Here is an 11,856-nt window from a genome sequence, read left to right on the forward strand (position 1 = left end):
CACTGCACGTCGACGGTCTCACAAAACGTTTTGCGACGTTCAGAGCTCATTCAATCACGGCCTGTGCGAATGATCCCTCGCATCCTGTGGCATATGGGGGCGGGAGTGCTGCGCCGCAAGCTGACGCCGCAAGTACCCGGAGCGCTGTTGCGCTACCCCGGCGTATGGAAGACACGAGCGTCATTGAAGGACTGCAACTTCACTGGCAAGCTGCCGGAGAACGCCTATTATCGCAGCATGGAGCTGGCCATCTGGTACGGCTGTGGTGCTCAAGGAATTTTGCATGCATGCGCTCGCAACCGCTGGTACTTCGTGTTTGGATCGCAAGGGATCCGCCACTTTAAGGACATCAAGCTCTTTCAGCGCTACGAGGTGCATACACGCAACGTGTATTGGGATGACGACTGGCTCTTCCTTTTGGCGCAGTTTAAGTGTCCCGAGACGGGCGAGATCTTCGCCGAAGGGCTGTCGCGCTGCATGTTGCGCCATGGTAGGGATAGAGTGGACTCGAGGCTGCTATACGAGGAAATGGGCGTGGACGGGTTGCCCCACCAGCACGAAATACCAGAGGTCGTCCAAAGGTTCCTGGAGTGGGACGCAGCTACGGAAGTCGACATGAAAACGACAACCGAGGCCAATGCTGCTGCTTTTGCTTCTAGTCAGAAGCCAAGCTTCTTGTCCGCGTACTCAATGAATCTGCCCTTCCAGGGACATGTTCATGGCCACGGACACCACGTGAACAGCGACTCCTCGTGATGAACTGGCGTACCAAGACGGGTCATGCTGGGAAATTGAACTGAGCAAAGTTGTACATACGCTCACGTTTTGCAAACCTTTCGATGGTGTGAGCTAACTGTAACAGGCAACAATGTCCATCGAAACCGTAAGTGTAGTGTCTTGTACTTGTGATGTGCTTGAATCCTCTTCTTTAATTTGCATATTGGCGTTTACACTTTTTCATGCATGTCGAGAGTGAAATCATTACAATTTTAATCGATCGAAGTTAGACACGACTGCTTACATCTGACGTAATACCTGCAACCGGCGAGCGCGCCAAACTATACGCTGGGCTGTGCAAGTTTTGTTTGCTCTTGAGACCAACATCGTCGTCGGATGGTAGCGGCGAGAGGGCCATAGACAGTGACGCTGGCTCGATTTTTGTGAAATTTCCTTCAATTGCATCAGGATCACCTTCTTCGAGCCGCAGTGGATGCGTCTTGGGGTTGTAGACGAGGTAGAGAGCGATATTGACAATGCTGAGCAGCAGACACAACGCGTTGCCTCCAAACAAGAACCAGCTTCCGATCATTGGGCAGTACACGATCCACATGACATTATTAAGTGCACCTGCAGCCACCATGGGGATCGGGATGAACGCAGCCGACTTGTAGTGCAGCACCTTCATTATCCGCTCGAATGGCGAGCTGAACATACTGAGACCGGCCATTACGCCCAAGATACCCAGCGTCGTGTCCACTCCGTCGTTCGACTGGTTCGTATACCCAGCTTTGCCTAGGATCGCGTATATCGTGATAAGACCCAGGATAGTAGCCCCAATGATGATCCTGCGAAGAGCTTTCTTGCGGTCGCGCGCGTAGCAGAAGAAGATGGCCACGTAGCCGATGGCGATGTAGTCGGATGTGAGAAAGGTGGCGAACATTGGGAACCAATTCTTGACGATAGCGCCGTCGAGCATCCACACGTGTGCATTGGCCACCATACAGATGAGCGGCAGCACGGACGCGATGCCTGTATCCTTCTTGCGGTAGATTTGGTACATTGACGGTATCATACTGAGCGTGACGCTAATGGAGGTAAGCGACGCTAGCACGCGAAAGAGCGTCTTCACAACCATGTTTATCGAGCTAAAAGGGTGTGTCGAACAACGCAAGATGCAGACTGATGCGGCTGTCGTAAGAGGATGCGAAGCGACGTATTCGGACAACCGTGTACTTGGATGCTGAGCTTAAGAGAATCTTCGCAACGTGATTGGACCGCACAGCAGCAGCAGTGTAATCCCTGATGATTAGATGACCAACGCGAGTCGCGACGGCGGCGACAAGTCGACATGGAGCAGGCGCAGCTCAACTCTGCCGCTACATGTAGCTGTTGAGTCAACAGCAAGCGGCAAACTGTCAATTTGGGCGACGATTTATGTCTAAATTGGCATGTTGAAAGTTAACTTACAGGCTTCTGTATATTTACGAGCGAAGAGGAGCAAGCGGCGACTTGATCATTTGATACATGGGGCTCTGCGGGATAGCCTTGGTGGACGACTGCATGCTGGTCCGGTCGATCGCGATGGACAGGATGCCGTCGTCCTCTTTCTCCTTCTCAAGCAAGTCCTCCAGTGTGGCTCCATAGCCGAGCGGATGCTTGCTCGGGTGGTAGATCATGTACCCGATTAGCTGTGCGACGCCGAGGATGGCACAGCAGACGTTGGTCACGAAGAGGAACCATAGGCCAGACATGGGCGTGTACGTGATCCACATCGCATTGTTAAACGTGCCGGCCATCACCATGTGGATCGGGATGAACACGCCCGTCTTGTACTTGACAACGTCCTTAATCTTGAGGAACGGTGAGCTGTAGAGCACCAGAGTCACGCACACAGCTAGGTAGCGTTCGCCTGGTCCCTACTCAAGCTTGTGAATACGCCCCGACCTCCTAGCACTGCGTACGTGGTGATAATCGACAGTACAGCCGCGTGGACGGCGATGATTTTCCAGGCCTGCTTGCGGCCGGTGTGTAGCGCAGGAACACGAACATGTAAATGATAGAGATGAAGTCCCCCGATACGAAGGTGGAGAAGACTGGGAACCAGTTACGGGTGAGCAAACCTTGCAGCGTCCAGACGTGGCAGTTCGCAAATACGGACACGAGCGAGACGATGTTGGAGTTGCCGATTGACTTGGTCTTGTAGATCTTGTAGACCGCCGGCGTCGGGCTCAGGATCATCATGAGGGACGTACAGGCCGCGACCACGCGGAAAACGGACTCCACTCCTGACATGGGCGACTGGAGCTCTCACGAGTCGGGTAAACTGTAAAATGCGAAGTGCAGGAAGGCATTTTGCCCTCCACCGAGCAGATGGAGAGAAGGGAAGGACGAGATGGGTACGTCGTGTCGTACGAGACCTCTGGACGCACCGGAAACTTTGCGCATACACTTGACAACCACAAGAAGCGCACAGAGCGAGGAGACATCAAGGGACGAGATTGGATGCAGCCCGACATAAGCCGTTTCGCAACACGTTTTCCTGGTCTCACGACGCAGGATTCGTTAACTGTGGGAATGCAAGGACGGGTGGGTCTTCGAAGTATTTCATTAGTGTGAGAATGCAAGGACAGGACCCACGTCCAACGTCCAAGCTTGCCGTCTCCGCCAGTGCTATGGAAATTTGGCTCGAGGGTGTTTCGATTGATTGTTCCCGAAGTATTCGATAGCAGCGAATTACAACGACGGTATATCCGATACAAGTACGTCGGGAAATCTGCTTCATGACATGACTGTAAAAATGAACCAGTGAAGTTTTGTGGTTTAACAACATTCCTCTACCTAGTGAGTTACTGTCGTCCTATTTTTACTTTTGTCGCGGGGCGCGATTAATGTGCAGAGCTCCGGCTGTGAAGCCGCAGTCGGAAGAGCTACTTCGGAAAGAGCCGCTTTGAGAACTCAGCGCGGGCGAACTCATTTGCTGAAAGGAACTACCACGACTCATTGACGGCGAACTGAGTTGAAATGAGTTTTCTCGGCTCAATGGAAGCAGCGGTGATGCCATCGGCTGTACGCTAGGGCTCGCGTTCGGGATCTTGTTCTGAATTTCTTCAGTCTTGGTCGATACGACAATTCTGATGGCAATGTCGTCATCTGAAAGATCAATGGCGGTCTGTTTGGGCGATACATTACATACAACGTCAGCAACACGATACCGAGCACGACGCAGATGGCGTTCGGAATGAACATAAACCAGTTTCTATCTAGTGGCGTGTAGATGACCCATAGCGCATTGTTTGTAGCACCGCAGATAACCATCGGTAGCTGAATGGGAGATGCGTTCTTGTTGCGTAGTACAAACGAAGTCTTCTCGAATGGCGCACCGTACAGAATGATGGCGGCGACGATGCTCAAATAGCCTAGAATGTGGCTGATACCGGTGTAGTCCTGGCCTGTAGCTCCAGCTGCTGCAATGACGGCGTACAATGTAATTGTTGCGAGCACTGAAACAGTACCGCCGGAGCACGTACTTGCGGTCTTCAGCGAAGGTGTAGTACACAGAGATGTAGACGAGTGCCGCGAGGTCGCCAAAGCCGAACGAGACGACTACGGGGAATATATTTCCGCAGAAATAGCCATACATCATCCACATGTGCGCGTTGCCGAGCAGCGAGACGAATGGGACTATGGAGATGTTCCCGACGGTTTTGCTCTGGTAGATCTTGTAAATGGAGAAGGATGGACTCAGTGAGACCATGAACGACGATAATGCCGTCATGATGCGAAGCACCAGGAGCACGGAGGCGTCAACCATGGCTGTGAGTGTGGATTCACGTGTGCGGGAGGAGGCGGACGCACACGCAAGTCGATTGCAGACTGAGGTCTTCTTCGACCGCCCTTTAAATTATTGCTCTAATACATGCAACGGCTATTGCTTCAACTATGCGATCACTGCCGATGGTGACGGAAACCTGGGTCTGTCTCATTTCATTTCTGAAGTTTTGGCAGGTCGCAAGCATCGCCCTGTACGACGATTCGACTCCAAGTAGCGTGTAATTGCTGGCGGGCGATGGATAAATGCTGGAGTAGTCTGTGCAACGAGCTGATGTCACGTGTTAAGCAACGCGAACCTTCCAATCACGGATCTGTTTGGGGTGCCAGCGGGAGAAGTACGGTCACAACAACGCAGTTAATGGATGCCGATTTTTCCTTCACCTTCATGTGCACACGTTGAGCTGAACTGAGTCCAAGCACCAAAATATTCAGGCACTTTCATGCTTTCAAAAGTTCTTTCGAAGGGTACTCCGAAAAAAACTAAAAACTGATATTTTTATGTGATCATTTTTTAGTTTAAAATATCTGCCGATTAATATACTTCAGTATTATTTTGCCGACCGGCTGTCAGCAAGCAAATTTCAGACCATTCCCCCAGCCACCCACTTGACGTCGCCGTTTGCGCCAACTTAATCCTTTTCACTTCGGCATTCACGTCTAAACTTGCCCTGAAGCTCATACACCTCACTATTAAGCGCTTATGCCCCGTCCCGCCCCAGCCCAACTTTCTCCTTGTGACGGGGTCACACAGCACCTTGCGCTAGAGGAAGTTAGCTTCCGAGAGTATACAAACTCTCAGTGAACGGCAATTCACAGGTCCCCTCTTTATTCAAAAGAGAGCGAAGTGACCTAATTAAGGTAGAATGTAAACTGAGTATATTTATAGGTAGATAAAGCTTGGGTTTAATACAAACTATAAGTCACCTATAGAAATGCAATGTCGTCAACCAATGGTTGGCTTTGAACGACCTTGGTACTTTGTACCAAATATCCCGAAGTATGACGTGTCACACTTCATGTAGCCAGGGTACACTTAGGGCTACGTACCCCGTGACATCCCCCCCACTTAAATGGTTTACCGACCAATCAGAATGAAGAGGTGTTCGTCACAAACTTTCATTCTCAAAGTCGAAAACCATCGACTTGGCCGCACGAGCGCGGCGGAGGCTCACTTCACAGTTAGAGCCTCGAGCAGCAGTCTGTGCGCTCTTCTTCTAGGTCCCCACTTCGACCGTTAACCATGCCTCGTGGCACTGCTAAGAGCGGTGCGAATACACGCTCCAAGGCTGCTGCCGGAAAGGCGCAAGCCAAGAGCACTAAGCCTCACGGCAAAGGCTCGGCACTTAAGGAGGCTACTCAGGTGGCCTCCGAGGCGATCGGCTCATCGGGCGACAAGGTTGTGGGCAAGCGAACCAGCAAGCACCGCAGCCCGTCGACCTCGGCCTCTCCAGACAATTGTCCGAACCCTCGGTTCGTAGAACGCGAGCTCGACTCCGGCAGCCAGGACGAAGCCGAGTCCGAGAGCACACACGATGCTCCTGCGGGCTCTGCGGAAGGGCACAGCCCAGTGCCCAGTGAGCACAAGAACGACAGCGTGCAATCGCTCACAAGTGATCAAGGTGATCACAGTCCCAGGACGTCTGTGCGCTCTGAGAGTCCGGCCGTCAAGGCTAAGGGCACTCCCAAAGCTGGTGGCGATGAGAAAGATAATCCTCGCAAACGCCTCTCGCTTGCCGAGGGCCTTGCGCGTGCTAAGGCCTCTAAAAGCCGTAGGCGCCAAGCCCTCAAAGAAGCGTACAGCCTTTAAGTCTCCACTCCGCGAGGAGAAGGAGACTCGGCACTCCCATCGGGGCATCTTCGACTCCTCGGATGAAGCGGAGGAGAAGGAGGAAGAGGAGGGTGCTATCGCTGAGCCCCGGGAGGTCACGAATGACCTCGATAAGCAGCAGGAGGGTTTCCAAGCTGCCCAGCATGTGCGTGGGGGCTCGGTGGTGGCACCCGTCAGCCAGGGAGCTGCCATCAACTCAAGAGGGTATTGGCCTCCCGAGGAGAGCTCTGAGGCTGACCTCTTCCTAGAGCTTCTCGTCGCTCCTCGTGGTCTCTTGGGCGGACACACTTCTAGGGGCATTTACGAACGTGCCCCTGTTCAGAAGAAACGGTTGTTCGTTGACAACTTGGAGGCTGCTCGGTGTGTGCTTCTCGCGCCACACCGCATTCCCCTTAAGGACTTCACGACTTGTCATAAGAAGCCCGAGACCCGGGGGGTCTCTATCCTCTTTGGGGATACCCCTGGGTTATGCCCGACAACCGTCCCACTTGGAGTTCCTGTGAGGACATGTTCTGGGCATGGGTGGAGTCTCTTAAGTACCCACCCACGGAGTTACGGGAACTCCATGAAGATCAGCTGCTGTCTCGCATCCTGGACCAGCGTGATCTTCGTGTTCGGTTTGCCCACTTGGTCAGCAAGCGCATGCTGCCAAGGGACATCCTGAAGCGTGCGGCTTCCAGCGCTCACGATGCGCGCGGGTACGGAGTGTATTCAACGTCCGTACCTCGTTCGGGCAAGAAGCCCCGGACTACTTATGAAGCTGCCGCCGCTTCTGTTCCCAGATTGCGACAGCCTTCGGGCAGTCAATCAGGAGCCGTTCAATCGGCTCCCACGAGTTCTCGGAGTGGGCATAACCCCTCTACATCACGAGGAGCTGTCGCTTACCGCGACGCCGTTGCTCCTGGAGGATCCGCTCCACGTGGAAGTGGGCTTCTCCATTTCGATCAAGCAACGGCGGAGATGCCCTCGTACGAGTACGAGTACTCGGCGCCTCCCGAACACCACTCTCGTCCGAGTGCTCCGGCTGCGGGTCCGACACAGGGCCCTGAGGTTGACCGCCTCCGTCAAGGTGTCCTCGTGCTTGAGATTGCACTTGGCCTTGGGACTGGCAGTGATGCTGTCGCCCAGGCCGGGAATCAGGGCGAGCTCGCTCGTCTTGCAAGCCGCCTGGACCTGTTGGAGCGAGAGGTCGCGAGCCTGCATCTGCGGGTGGATAGTCGGGCCTCTTCGTCCGATCTTGACGAGGCCTTTCGCATGATCCGACGGATCGAGGCTCTGTTGCCATGTCCGGAGCCGCCTGCGGCACACTCCCAGACGTACGCGTATGGTGCGTACCCGGCGTACTCAGCGTACTCGGCGTTTGGCTCCGGGGTCCGTTCGTACGGAGCCCCTCCGGCGTACGGTCTTGACCGCAGCCTTGCCGTTCCGACCGAGGCTTGGGTGCCTGCCCCGACGCCTTCGTCGACGTCTGTGGCCCGCCCTCGCTTTGAGGAGCTGGGCCAAGGTGGGTCTGCGAGTCAGCAACCCTCTGTGGATCAAAGTACCGCTTAAGACGTCCAGCATAGAACGTCGGGTGCGTCGTCATTGACTTTGGCAGGTCGATGGTGTACGACGCACCATGTCTGGCCAGGACTGCAAATGGTCCGATGAAGCGGTGCTTCAGCTTGTTGCTGCCGACAAAGCTGGCAGTGTCAAGAGGTAGGTTCCTCGTGTCTAGCAACACTAAGTCTTCACTTTAAATACACTTAAGTTTCCTCTTCCATGTTTGTTGGAGTACTCCTTTTGTTTATCTTGGGCCGCTGCCATGGCATCGCGGGCCCTGCTGACAACGCTCAGCTTGGTATCCATAAAGGATTTCACTTGTTTCCGCAGTGAAACTGGTCTCACATCCGAAACCTGGGAGGAAAAGGCTTTCCGAGCCTCTCCCCCACTTAGAATAGAGGAGTCAGTGTCTCCTCGAAGAGTGAGAGGCGCTCTGGGGTGACGGAAGCCGTTCAAGTAGAACGGCGTGAGCCCCGTGGACGCGTGCACCGCGTTGCTGAGCGCAAACTCAACAGCTGGAAGCTGCGTCGACCACGTACGTGGCGCTGCCGCGCACACACTACGCAGAGTGTCCTCGAGCACTCGATTGACGCGCTCTGTCTGGCCGTCTGTCTGCGGATTGTCCGCAGTGGACATCTGCAGACGAGTTCCCAGTAAAGGGAGCAGCGGTTTCCAAAACGCAGCCGTTAACCGCGGGTCTCGGTCCGAGACAATCGTCTCCGGGAGACCGTGATAGCGGAAAACGCCATCGACGAACAACCTTGCGGTTTGTTCGCCCGTAACAGTGACGGGAACTGCAGCAAGTTGTACCATCTTGCTCAGCCGACACACGAACACCAAAATTCCGGTGTTGCCGTGACCGTCGGCGGGAAGCCTAAAGATGAAGTCAAGACTCATCGACTTCCAACAGTCAGTTGGTACGGGCAGGCTCTATAGTAGAGCCGAAGAGTGCCCTGCGGGTTTGACTCGCTGACATGTTTCACATGGCTTAACGTATCGGGCGACCCACTTGTACATGTGGGTCCACCAGAAGGCCTGAGAGACCGACAGAAAGGTCTTCTCGCGGCCCAAGTGGCCGCTGGAGGGCGCGTCGTGCGCCTCCGCGAGGATATCAAGCTTCAGACCCTCGTCGTTGGGTACGACCACCCGTGGAGGCTCATTGAACTCCACTCGGTAATAGAAGAGGCCATCCTTCAGCTCATATCGGTGGGGCCGTGAGCGCTGTCGCGACGAGAGCCAGTCGGACTTCGGGCTCGTTCCGGCCTTAAGGAACTTGACGATAGGCGCGACAGCCTCATCGTCCCGATACGCCATGCGTATCCGATCATATAGATCCGTTGTCACCCGCGTGATGTAGGCAAACTCATAGTCGGGACGCCGAGAGAGGGCATCCGCAAGCACGTTGAGCTTGCCCGGCTTGTATCCGACGCGGAGTACAGAAGGACAGCCACCTCGCCTTCCTTTAGGAGTGGTGAGGCGAGTTAGTCGCCGTCTTCAAGGATGCGAGGTCTGTGTAGATCACGAAGGGCCTCGAGCCCAGAAGGTGAACACGAAACCTCACAAGGGCATATTTCATTGCCAGGAGCTTCTTGTCGTGGTCAGAGTAGTTCCGCTCGGCGGCTTTGAGCTGCCTGGACTGGAACGAGATAACTCGTTCATGGCCAGCCGTGTCGGCCTGCAGCAATGCACACCCGATGGCGTAATCGGAGGCATCGCAGACGACGCTAAACGGCTTCGTCTCGTCCGACGGCAGGGCCAGCACATGGGCCTCTTGGAGACTGGCCTTGATGCTATCAAAAGCATCCTGGTGCTCTTGGTCCCAGCGCCAGTCGACGTCCTTCTGAAGAAGGCCCGACAAGGCCTTAGCGAAGCCCGCGTACCCTGCGCTGTACTTGTGAAGGTAGTTGGCCAAGCTCAACCACTTTCGAAAATCCTTTTGGGATCGGGGCGTCGGTCATGCTGCGATGGCCTTGACCTTGTCTGGGTCAGCCCGAACGCCCACGTTGCTTACGAAGCAACCAAGAGCTTTAATCTCTGGTGACGCGAAAACGCACTTGTCGATGTTAGCGCAGAGCTTGTTCGCTCGCATTACGTCTAGAACTCGACGGAGGTGTCCTAGGTGCACCTCCATGGCCGTCTTGTCTCCCTCGGCACGGCTATGGACGAATATGTCGTCGAAGTACGTCTGTACGAAAATACACACAGGGCGGAACAGTTGCGTCACCAGGCGATTGAACGTCGCCGAAACGGTAGAGAAGCCCTGCGGCATGACGACCCACTCCCAAAGCATGCCGCTTGGAGTGCTTACCGCGGTGAGTGGGATGTCACTCTCTCGCATCAGGATCTGGTAGTATCCATCTACCAAATTCAGCGCACTGTACAGTACGCTCCCGGCCATGTTGTGTAACAACACATCCTTTCGTGGGATTGGTGTTTGGGCCAGCACCGTCGCGCTGCTCAGCTTCTTATAAGCGTGGACTAGACGCCACTTTCCGTTCGGCTTTCGAACGCAGAAAGTTGGCGTCAAGTGCGGTAATTTCGACTCCCGCACCATACCTGCCTTCGCTTTCGCGGCGAAGACGGCATCAATGACCTCGCACTGTTCGCGCGACAGAGGCCATTGCCTCGTGACACAATACTTTGTGCCAGGCACGAGATCAATCTCATGCCGTACGCCTCGATCCGGTGGGAGCTGGGTCGGTGGGTGTTTGTTCACCACGTCCGCATACTCCGTCACCAAAGGATACACCGGATCCTTGGGATCTCAGAACCCAAGCGCGTCTGACGCTGCTTGTTTAGGTCTTCCAGGACGCTCTCGTCCAAGACAGAGGAGGAGTTCAGCTCCTCCCGAGTGGTCTCAGGTCTCATGAGCACCATCTCGGCAATCTTTCCAGCCTTAAGGTTGGACAGGAAAGACTCGACCGACATTTCCTCGAGGTTCAGTATCTCTGCAACCTCTGGCAACGGTTCTAAGTGGACACCAGATGTCTTGACGGGTAAACCGGTCTCGCCATCGAAGATGTGATAACACTCTTCCACCGGCCTTGTCGGAGGAGCCCGGGCCCTGGACTCCGAGTCGCTTGAAGCGACGTCGATCTGAACGAAGTTCGGGTCCGACTTGAGGCGTCGTTGACGACGGCGACCGTGACGTGGAGCTTTCCTGCCCACGTCGAGGGATGTCGGCGCTACGACATCCGAGGCACTCGTGGCCTCGTGTGGTACTATGGTACCCACACTGGAAGCGTGCTCAACACTTTCCTCTTCAGTTAAGGTTTGGACGACGCGTGTGGAACTTTGTTACCCACACAGGAGGCGTATCCGACGTCTTCCTCTTCAGTTAAGGTCTAAGCGACCGTGAGTGGAACTCTGTTACCCACTTTGAACACGCTGTTCTCAGTGTTCGTAACAGCTGCAGCTGTCTGCGGAACTAAGTTACCCGCTTGTGAACCTAAGTTACCCACTTGGCCAGCGCCTCCTCTGGGCGCTGCCACCATCAAAGCATCCTCGGAGTCGTCATTTACGTCGACGACTCCCAAGCATCTGCCGGATGCTTTAGTACCCTGGCAACCCTTGCGGTCGCCCCGGGTCCTGACAGAGGTGGAAACATGACTCCCCAATGCTCTGTCGTACTGCGCAGGGCGGCTGGCACCGATTGCCTTGCCTCGCCAGTCGACCCAGGGCTCGTCCTTCTCAAGCCAGAGCATGCCCAGGATCAAATCATATGGATCCCTATCGAGAACAGTAAGCTGTTCGAGGCTGTCAAGGTCTTCAAACTTGACGGCCAGATCCACTTGGACATTCGGGACAGTGACGACCTTCCCGTCGGCCAGTCGCACTGACACCGTCTTTGCCCTTGCTTTCTCGCAAAGCATCGGACAACTTGTTGCTGTTACGAGCAACCGTCTGGCGGCGTGCGAAATTCTTCGACGCCCCAG

The 11,856-nt window shown here is 54.8% G+C and overlaps 4 protein-coding genes across 4 annotated transcripts; 1 reads left to right on the forward strand and 3 right to left on the reverse strand.

Annotated features, from left to right (window-relative positions):
* Positions 1-40: 40 nt before the first annotated feature.
* On the forward strand, positions 41-880 carry PITG_19025 (uncharacterized protein; the record flags this gene model as incomplete). The annotated part of the gene is made up of 1 exon (XM_002997465.1): positions 41-880. The coding sequence occupies one exon, from the start codon at positions 70-72 to the stop codon at positions 754-756; it is 687 nt and encodes a 228-aa protein (XP_002997511.1).
* Positions 881-1,017: 137 nt separating this feature from the next.
* Positions 1,018-1,890, reverse strand: PITG_19026 (MtN3-like protein; the record flags this gene model as incomplete). Its single annotated transcript, XM_002997466.1, has 2 exons — positions 1,018-1,070; positions 1,192-1,890. The coding sequence occupies 2 exons, from the start codon at positions 1,778-1,780 to the stop codon at positions 1,018-1,020; spliced, it is 642 nt and encodes a 213-aa protein (XP_002997512.1).
* A 311-nt stretch (positions 1,891-2,201) lies between these two features.
* Positions 2,202-3,012, reverse strand: PITG_19027 (MtN3-like protein; the record flags this gene model as incomplete). The annotated part of the gene is made up of 3 exons (XM_002997467.1): positions 2,202-2,614; positions 2,657-2,673; positions 2,762-3,012. The coding sequence occupies 3 exons, from the start codon at positions 3,010-3,012 to the stop codon at positions 2,202-2,204; spliced, it is 681 nt and encodes a 226-aa protein (XP_002997513.1).
* Positions 3,013-3,756: 744 nt separating this feature from the next.
* Positions 3,757-4,531, reverse strand: PITG_19028 (MtN3-like protein; the record flags this gene model as incomplete). The annotated part of the gene is made up of 3 exons (XM_002997468.1): positions 3,757-3,832; positions 3,905-4,164; positions 4,322-4,531. 3 exons carry the CDS (start codon positions 4,529-4,531, stop codon positions 3,757-3,759), a joined length of 546 nt encoding a protein of 181 aa, XP_002997514.1.
* Between the last annotated feature and the right edge of the window lie 7,325 nt (positions 4,532-11,856).

This window comes from Phytophthora infestans, genomic scaffold (genome assembly GCF_000142945.1).
Source record: "Phytophthora infestans T30-4 supercont1.74 genomic scaffold, whole genome shotgun sequence".
Classification (NCBI taxonomy): Eukaryota; Oomycota; class Peronosporomycetes; order Peronosporales; family Peronosporaceae; genus Phytophthora; species Phytophthora infestans.